General features: G+C 48.4%; 1 protein-coding gene across 1 annotated transcript in view; it reads left to right on the plus strand.

The window, feature by feature from the left end:
- LOC105705254 (rho guanine nucleotide exchange factor 11-like) overlaps positions 1–22299 on the plus strand; it is a 79652-nt gene that overhangs the window by 48897 nt on the left and 8456 nt on the right. The window contains 19 exon segments of the mRNA XM_064372104.1: positions 1–90; positions 3549–3650; positions 4759–4857; positions 6354–6396; positions 7672–7768; positions 7948–8070; positions 8962–8985; positions 10128–10272; positions 10897–10993; positions 11768–11782; positions 11785–11796; positions 14998–15124; positions 18833–19012; positions 19102–19149; positions 19373–19560; positions 20517–20663; positions 20951–21030; positions 21186–21311; positions 21813–21930. Coding sequence (XP_064228174.1) covers positions 1–90; positions 3549–3650; positions 4759–4857; positions 6354–6396; positions 7672–7768; positions 7948–8070; positions 8962–8985; positions 10128–10272; positions 10897–10993; positions 11768–11782; positions 11785–11796; positions 14998–15124; positions 18833–19012; positions 19102–19149; positions 19373–19560; positions 20517–20663; positions 20951–21030; positions 21186–21311; positions 21813–21930 — 1861 coding nt within the window.

The raw sequence follows: 22299 nt of genomic DNA on the forward strand, positions 1-22299 counted from the left end.
GGTCCCGAAGATCAAAAACATGCCACCCAGATCCTCAGAAATATGCTGAGGCAGGAAGAAAAAGAATTACAGGTAAGGCCACTGCCAACGGTAGACTGGCCATTGCCTGAGTGAAATAATACTTTCTCAGAGCAGCCTGCCAGCGTGCACAACTTCATTTACAGGCAATATCCCATCACAGTAAAACCGCAAAAAATGAAACTTCCGGACCACTAAAGAATGACCATTGGCCGGTAGAATTTAGTAAAGCGGAACTTCACCAGTAGAATAAATAGGATTCTCCATGTGTAATAGGATAGTGAATATGTAGACCAAAAGAAAAAGGTCAATGGAGTTTATCTGGGACATTTCCAAGGAAAGGAAGGGAAAGAGAGAAGAAAGGAAGGGGCAGGTGCGTCCTGGGCCAGCCTGATAGAGGTGGGGAGCACTTGGATGAAGGATAAAGAGAGTTTTCAGGCCTAGAAGTGATGTGCACAGAGAACAGTAAGTAGATTAATTTGCTGGAGTAGAATAACCAGATTCCTGTTACAGCCATACATGTAAGTGCCGCCATATACAGAACATGGTTGGCCAGGCGTGGTGGCTCACACCTGTAATCCAGCACTTTAGGAGGCTGAGGTGGGTGAATCACAAGATCAAGAGATCAAGACCACCCTTGCCAACATGGTGAAACCCCGTATCTACTAAAAATGCAAAAATTAGCCGGTCGTGGTGGTGCGCGCCTGTAGGCCCAGCTACTCGGGAGGCTGAGGCAGAAGAATCATTTGAACCCAGGAGGTGAAGGTTTTAGGGAGCTGAGGTTGCACCGCTGCACTCCACTCTGACAACAGAGTGAGACTCCGTCTCAAAAAAAAAAAAAAAAAAAATTGTTTTATTTTCTAGGCTATATAGAAATGAAAAAGATTCTGGTTCTTCCCCTCAACATGTTTAAAATCTAATGGAGGAAATTTAAATTACAGCAGGAGGGAGAGTGGGAGGAACAAAGAGCTTACAATAAGAGAACAAAGGAGAGCACAATTAAGTAATAATGGGAAATATGGGGAAGGGCTTTGCAGAGTGGATAATATTTCAGCTGGGCCTTGAAGAGCAGTACTTGAGTAGGCAAAAGAGATGGGGGAGGGAATGCTAGTGAAAAGACAGCATAGGTCAAAGACACAAACATGTAAAAATACATGTATTTATTTGACAAGCACTGAGTTCTTGCTGTATGCTAGGTACTGAGTGCGTGTTGGGGCAGTAGGTGGGAGTAATGTCAGGGGTGGGCGTTGGAATGGTTACAAAGATAAACAAGAAGTGAACCTCTCCTTTAATGAGTTAGTGATTCCATAGGATATGGATGGATGAATGAATATATACTATATTATAAGTGCTGATATTTATATATTGGCAAATGTCAGGGTAATCAAGCCAGTATGGTACTGGTTCAAGGACAGACCTATAGATCAATGGAATAGAATTCAGATTCTGGAAATTAACCCATACATCTGTGGTCAACTGATTTTCAACACAGGTGCCAAGACAATTCAATGGAGAAAAAATAGTCTTTTGAACAAATGAGGCAGGGACAAATGGATATCCACATACAGTTAATGAACTTGGACCCTTACCTCACACGGTAAACAAAATTTAACTCAAAATGGACAAAGACTTGAATATAAAAGCCAAAAGTATTTTTAAAAACTATAAAACTCCTAGAAAAAATTTTTGATAGCAGTAAATCTTCATGACTTTGGATTGGGCAGTGGTTTCTTAGATGAACACCAAAAGCTAACCAAAAAAAAAAAAAAAAAAGATTAGTTGGATTTCATCAAAATTTAAAACTTTTGGGTGTCAAAGGATGCTCTTAAGAAAGTAAAGGCGGGCCGGGCGCGGTGGCTCGAGCCTGTAATCCCAGCACTTTGGGAGGCCAAGGCGGGTGGATCACGAGGTCAAGAGATCGAGACCATCCTGGTCAACACGGTGAAACCCCATCTCTAACTAATACAAAAAATTAGCTGGGCATGGTGGCGCATGCCTGTAATCCCAGCTACTCAGGAGGCTGAGGCAGGAGAATTGCCTGAACCCAGGAGGCGGAGGTTGCGGTGAGCCTAGATCGCGCCATTGCACTCCAGCCTAGGTAACAAGAGCGAAACTCCGTCTAAAAAAAAAAAAAAAGAAAAAAAAAACCCTCAGCTTTCCTAGGACCTTTACTGATCAACAACCCCCTGCCCTCAAGGGCACTTCCATGGAGCCTTAAGGTTCTGCAAAACCTGATTTGAAAGGCCCTACTCTCAGGGACAGAGCTAGATCCAGGAGACACTTCAGGAAGACGGGTTTTGACTCAATGCACACAGCTTGCAAAGAAGCTGGGCTGTCTGGCAATGGAGTGGACTGACTTGAGAGCCAGAGAATTGTCCTGTTGTTTTTCAGACACTGTCAATGGTGTCTAACAACATTAGCATCTAACAATGTTCAGATGTTATTAGACATCTAAATATTCAACATTCTACCTATATATACATTATATTATAATATTATATTACATATATAGTATATATATTATATTCAATCTTATACCTAAGTATAAGGTTACTTAATATTTTTCTTTAAGCCAACTCAGTTCTTTAAACTTAAACTCATCTTAAGGGAATTTGTCATTACCTTAAATGAAAACCAACATCACACACTATAAATGCAGAGAAAATGTAACACTAAATATAAGTTTAGAACCAAGTTTGTTAAATTCTACCTAGAAATATATAGAACAGTGTAGAAGAAAGCTGCCATTTATATTAAAAAGAGGAAAAGGAGCCTCTTTCTTAAGACCGCTCTGAATGAATGTTTAGAATCTGATGGTTATTCCCGCTGAGGAGGGGAATTAGCTGGCTTGAGGATGAAGTGGATGGAAGACTTTTTATTTTATATTTACTCCTTTGTGTCCTCAATTTAAAACTACATGATGTAAAAAATTACTAAAAAAAAAAATAGAGACAAAATTTCAAACAAGCTGAAAGATAAACTCTAGCTCAATTCTATTGCTTGTCAAAGGCTTTAATGAAGCTTGAGGCCAATTCTGCCTTGGTTAAAGGTATTAAAGCTATGCAGGCACCAGGCCGAAGTTTTTTCTGGGTTAATCAAAAGGATGGAATGAGAACTGAAAAGAAACTAACTTTCTTACAATATGAGCCAATGTTGTTTAATGCCATGTCCACATCACCTAAGATCATTTTGACCCTCAACAAAAATCATCTCACTTAAAATCATCTTGAGTTCTACTTCACACACTGGAAAACATTGGTGTCAGGAGTTATATAGGTGGTATTTTCAAACTGTGGGTTGTCAACAACGAGGTAACGGTTTCCTAGTTTTCTCCTTTTATCATTTTTTTTGTGTGTCACACAAGATGCTCTTGACTAGAAGCAGTTTGACTAGCACCAGCTGTGAAGGGAACTTGGGGCAGGGAGCTGTTCTCTTATGAACCCAGGAAGGGGGATCACATGGGAGCTAAGCTGGAACCAGCTGTGCTGCTGTGCCCTGTCTCCCATCACACTCATCCTTCTGCCTTTCAGAGCAACATCATATTCCAGGATCTGGAGAAACTGAAGTCTCGGCCAGCTCACCTGGGGGTTTTTCTACGTTACGTCTTCTCTGAGGCGGACCCCAGTCCACTGGTAAGTCAGAAGCATCCGTCTTGATTGAGTGCCTGCTGTGCTGAACAGAGAGAACCTCTAGCCTCTGTTTCTGCTCCCTAACTGTTACAAGTCAGATCCATGGGCACAGCGGGCTCTTCAAGGACAAAATAGCCAAGAAGATGTAACCTATGCAGAAGGAACTTTTCACTGTATGACACAGCTAACTCACTACATCAGTTGCCTAGAGGGGAGTAAGAGGGCAAGGCCAGGAAAACTCCTTCTTGATCAGTTCAGAACGTCGTCTTGGAGAAGTTGTTCCTAGAGTATTTTAAATGAAGGTAGATAGAGACTGACTAGGGAGTTGAGACAATAGCCCTGCGAGAAAACTGGCAGATGGCAAGGCTGAAAGGTCTTCCGTGCTAAGATGATGACACGAGGGAATGTGAGCGCATGGAGACCAAAGTGCCTGGGGACAGTGCTCAGAGCCAGCAGCCTTCCCAGTTTCTTCCTTCTGCTCAGCTGCTTAGAAAGGAAAGGGAGATGGAGGAGAGGGGTTGGGGCTGTAGTCTTCAGAATAAACTTCTCACCTGGGGCATGGGCTGCTGTTTAGTCTTTCTGGGGATACCATCAGAAGCCAGAATGAACAGCCATCCACGGGTATTCACTGAACACCTGTGTGCAAGTCCAAGTGCTGGTGACTCGGAAGCATTCCTGAATAAGACAGGGCACACCACAGAGAGAAGTAAAACATGACCCCTTAGGAAACAAGACGTAAACAAGCACAAGACGCAAGTGAAATACACGTGTGGAGAGGATGCGGAGTTGAGGCGTGATCAGTGTTGAAGATGTGCCCGTGGGAAGGGGGTGGGGATTATTTTACCACAGGTTTCGAAATGGTCTGACCCCAGCTTTCTCAACCTCAGCACTGTTTTGAGCTGGAGAATTCTTTGTTGTGGTAGACTGTCCTGCGGCTTTGGGGAAATAGAGCTGTGTCGCCGGGCTGTACCCACTAGATGCCGGTAGCACCATACTCGCCCAGTAGTTGTGACAACTAAAAATGTCTCCAGATGCGGCCAAATGTTCCCTAGAGGGCAAAATTCCTGCTGGGGGAAAACCACTGCTCTAACCCAGTTATCTCTCCTCCTAGCTTTTTTACCTGTGTGCAGAAGTTTATCAGCAGACAAGCCCCAAGGAGTCCCGAAGCTTGGGGAATGACATCTGGAGTATTTTCCTGGAGAAAAATGCGGTGAGGCAGTCATAGATTGAATTACAATTTTATTATATTCTTTGAACTACCCGGAGGCAGAGGAAAATTAAGCAAAACATTCGGACCAAACGGAGACATGTTCTTAAAGAGGAATCTAGGCCGAGAGATTAGTATCCCTGGATTCTGTTCCAGTGCCACTCTCAAAAAATCTCGCTGTACCTCTTTTTCCACATAGAATACACGTTGTGTCTCTCTGGAATGTTTGGAGGAAGAGATTGTACCAGATTCTCTTTACCCTCCCCTGATTCAGCACCCTGGTTCCCCCCAGCCATCCCTGCCTTGCCCATTTCTGGGTTGAAGAAACAGAGGTCTAGAGACATCAGATGATCTAGATCAGTGAGGCAAGAGGAGAATCCTGGCTTCTGAAGCTCAGTCCGACTTGCTATTACTACCCGAAGGCAGGAGTCAGAGGTGGGAGGCCTCTGAGTGTCTGGCATAGGCAGCACCCTGTGCACTGGCGCAGAGTTCCCAGGGGTGTGTCAGGGATCCCACGGGCAAGAGCACTTCTGCCTGCAGAGGGCAACTGCCATCCCAGACTTTCTAACCTGATCAACTAAACTAATTCCAAGGTGACTTTATTCTTCTGGCAGTAAGCTTGTAGGGTTAATGAGGTTGGGGAAAATTGGTTTTTCTTAAGAGTTTTGGCCCAGCACGGTGGCTCACGCCTGTAATTCCAGCACTTTGGGAGGCCGAGGTGGGTGGATCACAAGATCAGAAGATCGAGACCCTCCTGGCTAACATGGTAAAACCCCATCTCTACTAAAAATACAAAAGAATTAGCTGGGCATGGTGGCAAGTGCCTGTAGTCCCAGCTACTCAGGAGGCTGAGGCAGGAGAATCTCTTGAACCTGGGAAGTGGAGATTGCAGTGAGCTGAGATTGTACCACTGTACTCCAGCCTGGGCAAAAGAGTGAGACTCTGTCTCAAAAAAAAAAAAGAGTTTTATATTTGCCCCCTTAAATGGGTCTTGAGTAGGGAGGTTAGAGCTGCTGGTTGTTCTCTGTTGGGTGTTCGGAGCCGCTCCAGTACCCAGGTTTCAAGGACTTGTGTAGCAAAAGCCAGACACCATACTAACTGCAAGGCTGGGTGACACAAGGCTAGCTTTCCCTTGGGAGTCGGGGGGACGAAAAGTTCACCATATAGCCTAATGAAGGCTTTTCCCTTGCTGCTAAGTCAGCACAGGTCTGCTTTTTGGACAACATGCCATTCCATGTACTCTAATGGCCTGGAAATAAGAGTGGAAAAAGCTGCGTGTGCCGCTCTCAGAATATAGTCCCAGCTCGCTCTGTAGCCTCAGACTCTGTTTCCCAAAAACCCTAGCCTAGAATTCAGGTGTGCAGTTGGAGAGTAATGAGAAGGATGGTGGGCGAATGTAGACAAAAAGGCATGTGGCCAAGCCCTCCTCACCCCGCACACTGTTCATCTCTCTGGAGTGTGCAGACCTGACCATTCTGCTCCACGCTTCTGTTTTTTAGCCTCTGAGAGTGAAGATCCCTGAGACGTTACAGGCTTTAATTGGTAAGTTGGCTCATTGGTTGGTTAGTCTCTGCTTGGTGCCTTTCTTCTCCTGAGCTCTCAGGAAGCTCCAGTGGACAGAAGGGACATAGTCGCTATCCTTGGGCAACCGTCCTCTAATAGGGGAATGGACCCATAGGACAGTTGCTCCAGAACACTGCACGGTAGCTAACGGACAGGTGCAAATGGGACAGACCCTGCCTAGGCGCTCACTCTGCTGTGGGGAGCTTGTCATGGGAAGACAGTGGACTTGGAGTTAGGAGACCGAGGTTCATGTCTGCCACCCTTCCACATGACCTCTCTGGGCCTCCGCTGGCTTATCTGTACAAAGAGGAAATCACACTTGATCAGGGATTCCTAAGCCAGGTTGATTATCAAGAATCCCTTGGGGAACAAAAAATAGAGAAACTAGGGCCTCACTCCATCCTCCTGCAGAGCTGGAATCTCTAGCATGGTTTTTCTTGTTGGTTTTATTTTGTGGGGGGAGTTATTTTTGTTCCTTAACTTACACAAGTTAAGGAACTGACAGCAGCTAGTCCAGAGTGAGGACCCAGCAGGCTAGATGGTGCCGGGCTCCCTTTTCCTTCTGATCATGAGAAGAAGAATTAAGCAGAGGCAGTCTAAGGTGATGTCAGCCTGAGAAGCTAATCACTAGCAGCTTTTTAGAGGACAGGAATTGGAAGCTGCATTTAGAAAGAGATGATTTGTGGGCACATGTGACAGGGAGGAGAGCTTATGGACCCAGGCAGAGGGTGAACAGAGCTTGCTCAAATGCAGAGTGAGAGTGAAGCGCAGCTCCCAGGAACTTAGCCTGGCCTGGGTGGGGATGGATGCAGGAACTAGAGGAGAGACATCTTTCGGTTAATACTGGGGAGCTCAGGTTTCATGGAATGTGAAGTGCTCGCCTTTTTTAGCCTTGTGAGTTGCTTCTGGGGCAGTAGAGGGGAGCAAGCCTCTCAGAGGTCTGCACTTGGATGTCAGAATGGCACTTAGACACATCTGATGAGAGGGGCTTTAATACTTCTCTCAATGGAGCACAGAACATCCAGAAAATATTTTTGTCCTTGCCGTGGACTTTGTATATCAGGATTCCAGTCCTGAATTCAGGAATGATCTGAGAGGTCCAGGCCTCCTTTTCCTTTAGGCTAACAGGGCAGAAAGCCAGCCCTTCCTCCCAGTGTCACAGGGAGCTGAAATGCCTTGAGCTGCTCAGCAGAAGTGACCTCCCCCTACCCCCAGCACCCCACCCACTGTGCCTTCTCTGGTCTCCCACTACAGACTTGCACCTGCGGAACAGCAAGGACACCCACGGCGTTCTCTGTGAAGCTCAAGAGGCAGCTGTGCCTGAGATCCAGGAGCAGATCCATGACTACAGGTTGGCCCAGGAGCTGCCCTCCCACCACTCTCCTCTCACCTCCACCACTTGGCCCTTGCTCCTTCCCTCTGGGGCCTGCATGTGTCTCTTGTTATGTGTGTTTGCCTCACTCTTTCTGGGTGTCCATCTACTGAGCATTTGTGTATAGTTCTTTCTTTCCCTGTGTTTCTCTGGCTTAGAACGAAGCGCACTCTGGGCCTGGGCAGCCTGTATGGTGAAAACGACCTGCTGGACCTGGATGGCGACCCTCTCCGAGAGCACCAAGTGGCCGAGAAGCAGCTGACTGCCCTTGGAGATATTTTGTGAGTCTTCAGCTTCCTCCCTCCCCACTGAATGTGCCAAGCAGGTTGACATATTTTGTGGATCTGTTCTTTCAGTCTCTCACCTTCTTCCACTTCTTGCCTGATTCTCCTGCCCCTGGAAGACGGGGAGTCATGCCCTCCTGCTGCATTGGTCAGGCTGAGGGCTGCAGGTGTCAAGGGTGTGGCAGAGCTCAGAGCTCCTGATAGTCATTTGGTGGTTATGACAGACCACGGGCCCCACGAATGTGATGAGCTTTCTGCCTCCCCTGCTGGCCCTCTTCCTGACCTCTCTCCCTTCCTGCCTCTAAGATCTTACCTGTCACAGTGAGTGACGCCAGTGCTGTGTGTGCCCAGTGGATACAGTTCCTTCAGGAGGCAGCTAGAACTGGCTTAGCAGAAATTGAACCATCTTTTACTCATCCACGTCAGAAACCTGAACTAGGTGCTTCTGGCACAGCTGCTTTTGTTATGCATTCCTGGCCCCATTTTCTAAAGCATCATAGGCTCCTGTGATGCAAGCTCCAGTATCGCAGACTTCGTGGGGACACTTCAAGCTTAGAAGCAAGTTTTTGCCTAATACTGCTTCTCACTAAGTAGTTATGTGGCCTTGGTTAAGCCATTCCATACAAGCCAGATCCATGGGCACAGTCGGGCACTTCAAAGACAGAGTCAAAATAGCAAAGAGGATGACATGTATGCTGTCTCTGCTAAGGCTGATATTTCAACTCGGCAAATATCATGGAGTTCCTCCTGTGTACCAAACACTTGGGCACTTTGCCCCCACTAACCCTCCTTTCATCTAGGAGCAATCTTACCCTCCTCCTAGTGTCTGACCAGGTGGCCAGCCTGTGTCTTTGCAGCCTGAGTCATCTGTTCTTTCTTTCATTCCAGGTCCGAGTATGAGGAAGACAGGAGGTAAGCAAGTCTATGACATGCGCCTGGAGCTTTCAAGGTGGAAGGAGTGGGATTGAGCTACTGTGCTTTCCATTTCTGCCAATCACAGGGCAGTCCCTAGTGTTGTACAACCACGCGGGACCACGGTTCCTGCAAGTCTAGCTCTCAGGGGAGATCATGAGGCCCATGCCAGAGTGTTCAGGGATTGCTGCCTGGGCATGTGGGCCTGCTCCTCATTGGGAAGACACCAAGCTGCCATCGCTCCTCACAGTCCCATACCTGGCTGCAGCTTCTCTACCCAGATGAGCCACTTTTTTCCCTTAAATCACCTAAAGTGGTAACAGTAATCATGAAGTCAGCCTGTTAGTGGCATCTGCAGAGGGGAGCTGGGGTGCAGCACAGTTCCTTTCTTGGCACATATTAGAATTTTGTTTTGCAAGCTATATATTCATCTCATTGTTTCTCATTAGCCAAGGTTAAAGTGAGTTTGCACTCCCTGAGCAGACAAACTAATAGGGGAGAGAAAATGGGGTTAGGAGTCTGTTGAAGAGGGAAAAACAGCCAGAGCCGAAGCCTTGCTGCATTGAATGCACAGGGTGGATCATCATCCATCCAGGAAATTGTGGGTACAAATGCATTTTTAAACACAGAGCTCTGGACATTTTCATCTGTGGCAATTGGAAGCCACTTGCCAGCTCCTTTTCTGTCTCTTTTTCTCTGTCCTGGGGATGGGAGGATGGTGATGGCAGTATACCTTGGCAGAGACTGCTTGGCATTTCTCCTTTGCCCTGGCCTCCTCACCCCTGCACATATGCCTGAGAGTATCAGCTGCTGACCTCAGCCAGTCCTCCAGGTCTGCCTATGACTTGACCAGCCAGGAAATTATTTACTTACATTTTAGGGAATTGGCATGTTCTTCCACTGACCATCATCTGCTCATGGGGAACAGTTCTGCTTAGGGAAAGAATTAAGACTTCTCCTGGGAGTCTTGCCAGCCCAGACTTTTAGCCAGCTTCTGCCTGCTCTCCCATTTCATTATTCTAGACTTCCCTTTGAATAGTTTGACCTATAACTACCCCTTCCCCACTCCGCTGGGTGGTGGTGAAACACACAGGGAAGATAACTTGAGCTCTCTGACTTAAGACAGTGTTCCTCTTTTGCAGCGCCCCCATGGACTTCGCCCTCAATACCTACATGAGCCATGCTGGGATCCGTCTTCGAGAGGCACGACCTTCTAACACAGCTAAAAAGGCCCAGTCTGCTCCTGCCAAGGACAAGTGGCTACCCTGCTTCCCTAAGACCAAGAAGGTGAGGGCTGGGCACAGTGGCTCATGCCTATAATCCTAGCACTTTGGGAGGCCAAGGCTGGCGGATTGCCTGAGCTCAGGAGTTTGAGACCAGCCTGGGTGACATGGTGAAACCCTATCTCTACTAAAATATAAAAATTAGCCCGGCGTGGTGGTGCATGCCTGTAAGCCCACCTACTCGGGAAGCTGAGGCACAAGTATTGCTTGGGGAGATGGAAGTTGCAGTGAGCCAAGGGCACACCACTGCACTCCAGCCTGGGCAACAGAGTGAGACTCTGTCTCAAAAGCAAAAAAAAAAAAAAGAAGAAGGTAAGACAGCTGTCCTAGAAAATACCTCCTCTTGCTGCAGTGAGCTGTGCTGAGGTAGATCAGGAAAACCATCTTGCAGATCTCTGGCTGTATCCCTCCACCTGGATGTGGAGTCAGTGAGAACCCCCAGACTAGAGCAGCTCTCAGTCCCTTCCAAACCCAGGCCAGAGGTGAATGTACTCTTAGGGTACCAGCAAGAGTGAACTCTCCAGTTATTTGCTGAGGGCTAGCCTTGGGGGACAGTGACAGAACTGATTAGCAGCCACACCTGGGTATCGGGACCTCCTCCAAACCCCAATGTCTCCTGTCTCAGCAGAGCAGCAATTCCAAGAAAGAAAAGGATGCCTTGGAGGACAAGAAGAGAAAGCCCATCCTCAAATGCATTGGGAAGCCCAAAAGCTCTTCTCAAAGCAGTGAGTATTTGGGGAGCAACAGCCTTGGGCATTCCTTGGGCAGGGACCTCAGCCCTTTTATATACTGGTATGTTGGCAGAGGGCCTTCCAGTGTTTCTGGGAGCCACAGGCTCAAACTGAGACCACAGCCACTTTCTCCCCTTGCCAAATCCAGTGCAGGATCTCTGGGGTTCAGGTAGATGTTTCCAAGCCAAGGAAGCTGTGCCGGTCCCTGGGTCTTAGTCTAGGAACCCAGAACAGTTGTAGTTAGCAAACAGCCATGTGAGAAACATCTCCCCCTGGCAAGGATGGCCCTGTGGACAGTAAATGCCCCCTTCACCTTCATCCAAGGGCCTATCATTTTTCCCAGCATACCGGACTGCAGGAGTACAGATGCGGGCGGGGGATGGTTGAGTCACTATTAGAACTAGTCAGTTTGGGGGCAAGTTTGGGACCCAGAGTTTCCTCTAATGCCATCAATAACCTAAAACTCAAGTGATCCTGCCATTGATCTCTTCCCAGCACGGAGAAACTTGTCTGGAAATTGTTGTTTGCCCCTCCCAGTCATTACCTTAAACCCCCCAGCATCAGTGGGAATCTGTGAAGGGCAGTGGGGTGGGCCAGCTGCCCTTTCTGAAACTGCTGCATTGCAGGAGAGGGAAAGGGATTCTTCGAGATCGGCCTTGATTTTTGCCACTACCTTTTCATTTTCTGGCTTGATGTAACTTGTATTTTGATTCTTAAAACATTGATGTGACTTTTAATGGTTTACTTTTGTTTTGGTTTTTCTTTTAGCATTTCATATTCCCTTGTCCCTGTGGAAGGTAAAAGGACCATTTTCTTTGGGTTTGTCTTTGTATTAGCATTGAGTTTCCATCTCCCAAATCCTGTCTTTTCTGTTCCTCTTCCCTCCCTTTCTTTCTCCTCTCCATTTCTCTTATGCATTGCTCTTTGTTGCTAAAGCTGCTGTGTGCTGCAAACCCTGTGGGGGGTTGGGGAGGGCACCACCCTCATGCCAGGTACCAGACCTTGTCTCCTAACCCAGAGTTTCAGGGGGCAGGGCCCCTTCTTCTGCAGGGACAGCTCTTTCTGGTAGTTCTGGCCAAGGCTAGACTTCTGGTTCCTCTGGCAGTGTTTTCACAGCCCGAGGCCTTTTCTCTGTTATTCAGTCACATCTCCATGGATAAGCATTCAAAAATCCAGAGTTCTATATAAATGAGAGGAATCCTCACACATTGAAGGGTCTTGCAGTGAAGCAGAGCACCTCAGATTTTGTTTTAAATTTTGTTTGGAGACATATTCTCACTCTTGTCACCCAGGCTGGAGTGCAGTGGTGTGATCTCACCTCACTGCAAACTCCACCTCCCAGGTTCAAGGGATTCTCATGTCTCAGCTTCCCGAGTTGCTGGGACTATAGGCGTGTGCCACCATGCCCAGCTAATTTTTGTATTTTTGGTAGAGGCGGGGTTTCACCATATTGGCCAGGCTGGTCTCGAATCCTGACCTCAAGTGATCTGCCCACCTTGGCCTCCCAGAGTGCTGGGATTACAGGTGCAAGCCACCATGCCCAGCCAGTGCCTCAGATTTTTGTTTTTAGTTAAAATAATAATAATAAAAATTCTCATTTTTGAAAGTGTGTTTTTTTTTAAAGTAAAGTAGGAGTCTCTAACAATTTTTTCTCCTGGGTATTTTTGTTCCTATCATCTACTTAAGCCCTTCAGTGTAGCACCTCCATCTCTCTTGACTTTTAACTACCAGCACCACGTAACCACGGCAGTGAAAAAAGAATGACCCTTAATGTATTTTAAAGGACCTAATATCTTCCAGAATCTATGTATTTAAAACATTAACGTGATACACATTAACGCACGAGAAGCTTAGCGCCTACAGTGAAGTGTCCCAGAACGCACCAAGTTCATTTCCTGTTAATAAGGTCCATGTGCATGCAATTGATTCACACTCTAGGCTCTACAGTAAATAGAGAGAGGGAGGGAGGGAGCAATGGGACTCAATCAGGAAATTATTCTTTTACTACAATTTATGTAAAAGTGGCAATGAAAAATATTCAAAATTATTTTAAAAGTTACTAAACTCCTAGACTCTATGCCATTTTAAGCAGTAAAAATAAGGAATTAATGAAAAAAGTTTATAAAACAATGGGGAAAAAAGAATGGCCTTGAAATCCAGTCCTCGGTTTTGTTTTTTTGGTTTTTTTTTGTTTTTGTTTTTGTTTTTTTTTGGGACAGGGTCTTGCCCTGTCACCCAGGCTGGAGTGCAATGATGTAATCATAGCTTACTACAGCCTTGAACTCCTAAGCTCAAGCAATCCTCCCACCTCAGCCTTCCAAGTAGCTGGGACCACAGGTGTATATCACCACACCTGACTACTTTTGTAGAGACAGGGTCTCACTCACTATATTGCCCAGACTGGTCTCAAACTCCTGGGCTCAAGTGATCCTCCTGCCTTGGCCTCCCAAAATGCTGGGATTGTAGGCATGAGGCACCATGTGCCTAATAACTTCATTCTTTTTAAAAATGCATTTCCTTCTACCTGTTTTTCCCGTTACTCTGGGTCATTCAGTTATACCAGATCTCAGGGCTACACCTGTTTCTTGCCACAGGTAAGATATAACTCTATCTAGAGCACACCTGGGTGTTTTCCAAGTGGCCCATGGGAAAGGGAAGAGGGGACTCAGCCTGTTGGCTTTCCATTATAGGACGTTCCCAGACTCCCACATCACCACCCAGCCAAGGCGGCTCAGGGCTGTGTCTGCTCAGCTGACCCTGGCATCTGCATGGCTTCAAGGCCCAGGTGCACATTCAGGCTGGGACAGGCGGATCTGCTCTTAATCTCCAAAACAAGAGTGATGTTAGTAGCCCTTGTTCCTATAATATGCACACACAGCCACTTACACAGTTTTAGAAAAATACTCCCTAGCCACTTGCCTAAAGGCTGTGGAGCTGTAGACTTTGAAAACAGCAGCTAAATGTTTTTTTTTTTTTTTTTTCTGTTCTCTCTGACTTAGAAATTTTCTTACGAAAGTCAGATTTTGAGACAGCTTTGTAAGATTGTATATTTATAAGTTTGCCCATGACTTCAGATGTCAGAATCTCTGAAGTCATGGGCAGGACTCTTAGTATGGTTAGGATCAAGGCCCAGACCCTGAGCTGTTGATACTGCCTCCCCATTTCCACTCATCCTTCCCGCTGGTCTCATACAGCCAGCATCTCTGGCCCACCCCTGTTCTAGTGTCGCTGGGCTGGGCTGAGAACTGAGCTAGTTGACTTGATGGTGAATTCCTTATCTCTGTTCCCTCCTGCCGAGAGCCATGGAACAATGGGTCTGAGTTCTCCAGGGGCTCTAGATGGCACTACCTGTGCCTTTTCACTCTCTCTTCTGCCCTGTCTGAACAAGAACAGCTCTCTTCTGCCTTAGCTTTGAAAGGGGGCTGGAGTTTGAATGCCAGTGAAGTCTTTCCTCTGTTCCTCCTAGGTCATCTCTCAGTACTAGAGTCTGATTCTGTAGTGATGGAGGCCAGAGAAGGGCAGAAAACACAGGAAGGAGAGACAGAGAGAAACAGAAATAATGAACTCTAAAATTCATTTAAATTTGAGAAACGCCTGATATATTTTGGCAACATGGTCAAATTACATGTAGATGTGCTTTGGTCTTCCTGGGTATTTTTGTAAACTGTATGTGGCCCTTAGGAAAAACCTAATCATGACTTTCAAGCAGAAGTATTATTGTAATAATATGAGAGCCAAAAGAACATTTATGGAAAATAGACTTCCAAACCCTCTCATTTTGCACGTGAGGAAAGAATAGAGGTAGCATGACTGCCCAGGGCCACACGGCGAATTCATAGGAGAGCCGGGACCAGGGCGCATCTCCTGACTCTTGGTCCGGTGCTGTTCTCATCCACGCTTGCTCATTGCTCTGTCTGCTGGGGTCTGGGGGAGTCAGGGCCTGAGAAGCCATCCCTGAACAGTAAGCCTACATTCCTTCATTTTCTTTTTGCTTCTAGTCAAACCAGGCAGTGTGAGGAACATCATTCAGCACTTTGAGAACAATCAGCAGGATGATGCCCCAGAACCTGGGACACAGCGACTCTCGACCGGAAGCTTTCCCGAGGACCTGCTGGAGAGTGTCAGGTAGCAGAGGCTGGATGGGACTTGCCAGCTGCTCAAAGAGTACGGCCTGGGCGGGGCTGATGCTAGGGTTTCATTCCAGCTACCTTACCCATCTCCACTAGCCTCTAAGCTCCCTGTACAGAACTTCCTCCCCAGCCCCTGTATCTTCAGGAGACACATTGTGTGCTGGTGAGCAGGCCAGTAGGAGAGCAAGGAGATCCCCGACTTCCAGCCCAAGAACGGCACGCTTTTAAAATTCCCTTTGGATTTACCACCTGACGACTCAGTAGCCTTCATCTAAGATCGAGCTAGATATTATAAAGCAGTTAATCAGGAAACCCTAAGTGACAAGGATAAGGAAGACTATGGTGGGGGCAAGAGGAAATCCTGAGAAATAAAGACCCAGCAGGCAAAAGAAAGTCGTTTCAGAGCCAGAGATGAGGTTCTGCTGGGTACTTTAACGACAAGGGATGTAACTATAGGCATCATGTCCACCTCAGCAAAGAGAGGCCAAGTGGATTGATTACAAATGAATTGTTTTTTCCTTTTAAGAAGGAAAAAGGGATTGAGACACTGGCATCTCTCATATTCTCCTTCTTTGGTCAGGTTCTAACTAGAGTCCTTGTCTGGCATGAAAACATATTCTTGGACTTCCTTGCTCTTGATTGTGGCATGACAGCAATCAAGTCATGTCTAAAATTCTACAGCCAACACTTAAAATCAAATGCCTGTATTCAGAAGTATTCATGCAAATTATTTAAGTCACCCTCAAGGTATAGTCATATGGTCTTATGAGGGGGAATAATGCTTGTGTACACTCAAGCCTGAGAGCCATTGAGGTGGAGTACAGGCAGGCATGAAAGCAAGTCAGCACATAGTAGTCTGGATATTCAAGCCATTTTGCCTTTGATTTTTTTTTTTTTTTGAGACAGGGTCTTGCTCTGTTACCCAGGCTGGAGTACAGTGGTGCAGTCATAGCTCACTGCAGCCTCAAACCCCTGGGCTCAGGAGATCCTCCCATCTCAGCCTCCTGAATAACTAGGGATACAGGCATGCACCTGGCGAATTTTTTTTTTTTTTAGACAGTCTTACGTTGCCCAGGTTGGTCTCAAACTCCCGACCACAGCAGTCTTCCTGCCTCAGCCTCACAAAGTGCTAGGATTATAGGCATGAGCCACTGCACCTGGCCTATTTTGCCTTTGAAACAACTAATTGCCAGGCCAGGCACAGTGGCTCACACTTGTAATCCCAGCACTTTGGGAGGCCGGGGTGGGTGGATCACTTGAGGTCAGGAGTTCAAGACCAGCCTGGCCAACATGGTGAAACCCCGTCTCTATTAAAACTACAAAAAAATTAGCCAGGCATGGTGGCAACTGCCTATAATCCCAGCTACTCGGGAGGCTGAGGCAAGAGAATCGCTTAAACCCAAGAGGTGAAGGTTGCAGTGAGCCGAGATTGCGCCACCGCACTCCAGCCTGGGTGACAGAGCAAGATTCCATCTCAAAAAAAAAAAAAAAAAAGAAATAACTGATTATCAAACCGTGAGTTAAGCTTTCCTGCTTGAGTGCAGGTTACTCCTTCTGTTTATCTGAAGCCTTTTTTCAGCTTAACACTTATTTAAAGATTTTGTTGTCATGAGAATTGACAGATTTATGGGAGGTAAAGGTTAGATTTGTACTAGGGGGAAGATTGAGGTCTAACGTTAATTAATACATAAATTATGTGATTCCTGTGGTAGTACATGTCATAGATATAGCAAATATTTTAAGATTATAAGACATCAGCCAGGCACGGTGGCTCACGCCTGTAATCCCAGCACTTTGGGAGGCCGAGGTGGGTGGATCACAAGGTCAAGAGATCGAGATCATCCTGGTCAACATGGTGAAACCCCGTGTCTACTAAAAATACAAAAAAATTAGCTGGGCATGGTGGCGCGTGCCTGTAATCCCAGCTACTTAGGAGGCTGAGGCAGGAGAATTGCCTGAATCCAGGAGGCAGAGGTTACGGTGAGCCGAGATCGCACCATTGCACTCCAGCCTGGGTAACAAGAGCGAAACTCTGTCTCAAAAAAAAAAAAAAAAAAAAAAATTGTAAGCTTTTGAGAAAATATCTGAGACCATTTACAAACTTACATTCTTGGCATTGTTAGGTAAATCTGCCCTAAGACGTTCACTAGGATCCTAAAGCCACTCCAAGCAGAAGCCTTTGGATTTGATGCTTATAAATTCATTGGCAATCTCAGAAGAAATAGTATTAGCAGTATGATGGGTGAGAGCTTGTTGTAGATACTCAGCAAGTTTAAGATTCCCCAGTTCTAGAAGGCAGTACCCTAGGAATTTTGGGCCAAAGCTAGATGATACACCTCACTTGTTGGTGGGACCATTACTCACTTCTGGGTGCTTGAAGGAAGGTGCTTAGCTCTGCAGCTCCAGTGACTCTACTGGGTGTTTGTTGTGGTGGTACAGGGACCCATTAGGATGCTGTGAAAAGGGTTCCGAGTTAGCCTGGGTCGGGATTGTTCTAACAGAATTCTGGAGGGTGGATTTAGTAGGGGATCGGTGGGCAGTGTGTTTTCTAACCCTGCAGATAAACCCATCTCAGGACCCTAGGAGATGAGCTCCATTTTGGATCATCTGGCAGTTTGGCCACGATGAATGGAGACCGAGACATTTAGCTCCTCATTGCAGCAACTTGCTGTGCTGTTAAGAGCTCTGCAGACATTTCCAGGCCTCCTGTGGTCCTAGAAGCAGAGCAGGATGTAGATTACTGATAATATCAGAAAAGAGCCAGCCCAGCAGGGCCACGGCATGGGGGTGGGGGACCATCCTGGGGCAGTTAGGGGTCATTGATGCCAGCTGTCTTGGGCTGATGCATGGCAGGACCCGACACCGCAACACCCAGTCATCAGCATCTCATCAAACTCCAGAGACACTCAGTGGCCAAGCACAGCTGGCCAAGGAGTGGGTCCTGCCCATCAGTAAAAGGCCCCTTTAAGTACAAGCCTGTCTGCTCCTGAGAGGTAATGGAATCTTTGGAAGGGCACTGTTAAAATAAGAATGGAACTCATCCTCACCACAACTGGAGGGCTAGGAATCCAGCAGCAGACAGAATTTTCTGACAGGCAGCAATTTCTGACAGGCAGCAGATAGAATTTTCTGATAGAAATTTCTGACAGTTGTGGAATATCCTAAAATGAGCTGCCAATATAGTGGCTCTGCTTTCCTCTTAAGACCTTGTAAAAGAGGTCCGCCTCAAGCAGAGTTGAAGGTGGGAGCTGACTCGTTCCAAAGCAAGGGCAACGTGGACTGGCCACTGGGCGGCCCCAGGGGCAGGAAGCTGGAACCCTGTGGTCTCTGATGAGGGACGATGATGTCCACCACCTTCCTGACAGGACCATGGTTTCTCAGGCCTCTGGACACACTACAACTCTATATTCATTTGCCCCAGGTTTCATCTTCCTGTTAGGATCCCTTCCTAATAGCTCCAGAGGAAGATGACTCTGTTCATCCATCAGGCTAGGCTGGGGAGAGGGAAGGAGTTTGTAGAGCAGCAAAAATGGCCTGTCACTGAGAAGCTTCTGCTGCCATCCAGGTGCCTTGGCCATGTTTGGCAGGGAGAACCTGCAGCATGGGGGCACCCCTGAGATGGAGCTGCAGGTAAGAGCTGGCCAGGATGTAAGCATGGCCCACTGGCTTCCCAAGTCCCAAAGTCTCTGTCTTTTCTCCCCAGTTCACGCTCAGAGATTCGCCTGGGCTGCTCTGAAAGCCTCAAGGGCCGAGAAGAGATGAAACAGTCTCAAAAGGCAGAGAACGTGCCCCGCTGTCGCAGTGACATTGACATGGATGCTGCCGCAGAGGCTACTCGCCTGCACCAGTCAGCATCGTCTTCCGTCCCCAGCCTCTCCACCAGGTGGGCAGGGCTACAGTGGCTGCACCCATGGTCATTTTGGGGGGTGGGCAAGGATAGAGGGTTGCTGAGAGTTGACATTCCCTGCACAGGTCTCTTGAGAACCCAACCCCTCCTTTCACTCCCAAAATGGGCCGCAGGTAAGTGATGGGCACTGTGGGGCCTCTGTTTGGTGTCTCCATGTCCCAGCCACACCTAGCTGCTCTCTCACCCGCAAGAGGCTGGTTGGGTGGGTTTCTCCTCTTCTGGGCCCACCAGTTTCACATGTGCATGGGGCAAGCAGGTTGAGCAGGAGAAGGAGGGCCAAACCCTCTGTGTGAGTTCTTCCTCCGGAGTGAAGCTGAGCTGCCTGTTTTCACCTAGGAGCATTGAGTGCCCCAGCTTGGGGTTCTGCACAGATGCCCTCCTTCCCCACCTCCTAGAGGATGATCTGGGCCTGCTATCTGACCTGGAGCCAAAGCCAGATGCCCAAAATTGGCAGGATACAGTGGGCAAGGATGTGGTGGCTGGGCTAACCCAGAGGGAGATTGTCCAGCAAGAGGTCATCAATGGTGAGAATGGGCCCCGCTGTCCGCAGCTCTGCTCACACACACGTGGGCCCCACTGCCCGCAGCTCTGCTCACACACGTGGGAACCACTGCCCGCAGCTCTGCTCACACACATGGGCCCCACTGCCTGCAGCTCTGCTCACACGTGGGAACCACTGCCCGCAGCTCTGCTCACACACGTGGGCCCCACTGCCCGCAGCTCTGCTCACACACATGGGAACCACTGCCCGCAGCTCTGCTCACACACATGGGCCCCACTGCCCGCAACTCTGCTCACACGTGGGAACCACTGCCCGCAGCTCCGGTCACACACGTGGGAACCACTGCCCGCAGCTCTGCTCACACACATGGGCCCCACTGCCCGCAGCTCTGCTCACACGTGGGAACCACTGCCCGCAGCTCTGCTCACACACATGGGCCCCACTGCCCGCAGCTCTGCTCACACACATGGGCCCCACTGCCCGCAGCTCTGCTCACACACGTGGGAACCACTGTCCGCAGCTCTGCTCACACACATGGGCCCTCCCGCCCACAGCTCTGCTCACACACGTGGGAACCACTGCCCGCAGCTCCAGTCACACACGTGGGAACCACTGCCCGCAGCTCTGCTCACACACGTGGGAACTACTGTCCACAGCTCTGCTCACACACGTGGGAACCACTGCCCGCAGCTCTGCTCACACACGTGGGAATAGGTCCAGAATGCCTAAGACACAAGGGTGGGAAAGAGGCAAATAGGGTGGGGGCCCCTGTGGGCTGGAGCAGCTCCACGTTGCCTGTTGCTGTAAGGTCCCCCTCAGTTCTGGCCCTTGGGGTGAGAGAAAAGTTGTATGATCTAAAACCAGCACTTCAATTCCCCCAAAAGTAGAGTGGTGGAGGGGCCCGGGCAGGGACTCTAGATACTTGCTGATCTGTTTTCTCCCTGGCTTTCTACCTTCCTTGTCACAACCACCACTCAGAGCTGTTTGTGACTGAAGCTTCCCACCTGCGCACACTTCGTGTCCTGGACCTGATCTTCTACCAGCGAATGAAGAAGGAGAACCTGATGCCCAGGGAGGAGCTGGCCCGACTCTTCCCGAAGCTGCCTGAACTCATAGAGATTCACAGTAAGGAGCCGGTGCCCCTCCAGACTCCTCCTCTGCCGCCCTTCAGCTTCCTGTTCCACTTTGGCCCACCTGCCAGGACCTCCCTGAGTAGATAACCCCCCACCAATCCCTGGTGAGGAAAAGATCTGTGGACAGCCTGAAACCAGCACTGGAGTTCACCCAAAAGTAAAATGGTTTCCAGACCCTCCCCATGGCACTGTCGTCAGAGATTCACTTGTTTCTGTCAGAAAGGTTCTGGCAATTGAGCTCAACCCCAGGCATTTCTAGTTGTTCTATTCTCACCCTAGATTCCTGGTATAAAGCCATGAAGAAGCTCCGGGAGGAAGGCCCCGTCATCAAAGAGATCAGTGACCTCATGCTGGCCCGGGTATAGCTCCAAATGTTTCCCTCTCAGCAAGGAGATTGGGGGAGGCAGATTCTCATTCCCCAAGGCCAGGGAATTTGGCAAAGGAAGGGATAGGCAGGGGACCGGTCCCAGGCAGGGATGTGATGCCTCGTCCTGTGTCCATTCTGCCTCTTTAGTTCGATGGCCCTGCCCAAGAGGAATTCCAGCAGGTGGCTGCACAGTTCTGTTCCTATCAGTCAATAGCCCTAGAGCTAATCAAGACCAAGCAGCGCAAGGAGAGCCGATTCCAGCTCTTCATGCAGGTATGTCTCACCCAAGCCCCGGCCTTCCTTCATCTCCATCAGCGTCACCAAGGGTCTCCTGAGCCTCTCTCCTTCTGGCCACACCCTCCCTCTCTACAGCGACTCCCTCCATCCTTCCGCATGAGTTCCTCAAAAGCACTGACTCACTCTAGACAAAGAGACGGCTGTTTGTTGAAAAGGATCCTGGATTAGCAGTCAGAGGCCTGGCTTACCCACCAGCACCTGTGTGCACGGAGGTGGATCTCAGTTTCGTTGTCTATAGAGTGGCAGCAGTATACCTGCCTTTCTGTTTTGACCGTATCCCTTCCTTGGGTTGGTGTCTCCCTGCCACCACCAACCGTTCTCTACACCTTTAAGGAAGAAGCTGCCACTACCATTTCTGAGCGACCCATCTGGAGTTAGGATCTGTTTCTCATGTTCACACCCATCTTGGCCCTGAGGCCATAAGCCAGCTCCCAGCCACGTTGACATCTCCTCCCTTCTGTGTCTCCTGCTGTCTAGGAGGCTGAGAGCCACCCTCAGTGCCACCGGCTGCAGCTGAGAGACCTCATCGTCTCTGAGATGCAGCGGCTCACCAAGTATCCACGGCTGCTGGAGAGCATCATCAAGCACACAGAGGGTAGGCCTGGGAAGGGGCTCGCACCACGGGTAGCAGGCCTCCTGCCAGACCCTCATTCTGGCACTGCTTTGTGACCTTAGCAAGTCACTGTGCCTTGTGGCCTTTGGTGTCTTCATCCTTGTCCTGTTGTGGGGCATGTCAGAGAAGAAAATGATTATAAATGTCCTTTGGAAAATATAAGGTATTCAACAGTGGGAGGAGTAAGGGCCGCTATCAGAGGCCCACCTGTTTGGAGCCTTTGTGTAAATCCAGGGAAAGTATCCATCTGGTGCTTGGCACAGGCTGGCACTCAAGGGCACCTGGGTCCCCCTGGTTGAATGGGGCTGGACTTTATCCCCATTCATGCCCCCTGCAGTGCACAAAAGACAC

Source organism: Aotus nancymaae, unplaced genomic scaffold (assembly GCF_030222135.1).
Source record: "Aotus nancymaae isolate 86718 unplaced genomic scaffold, 86718_ANA_hifiasm-v0.15.2.pri h1tg000348l, whole genome shotgun sequence".
Lineage (NCBI taxonomy): Eukaryota > Metazoa > Chordata > Mammalia > Primates > Aotidae > Aotus > Aotus nancymaae.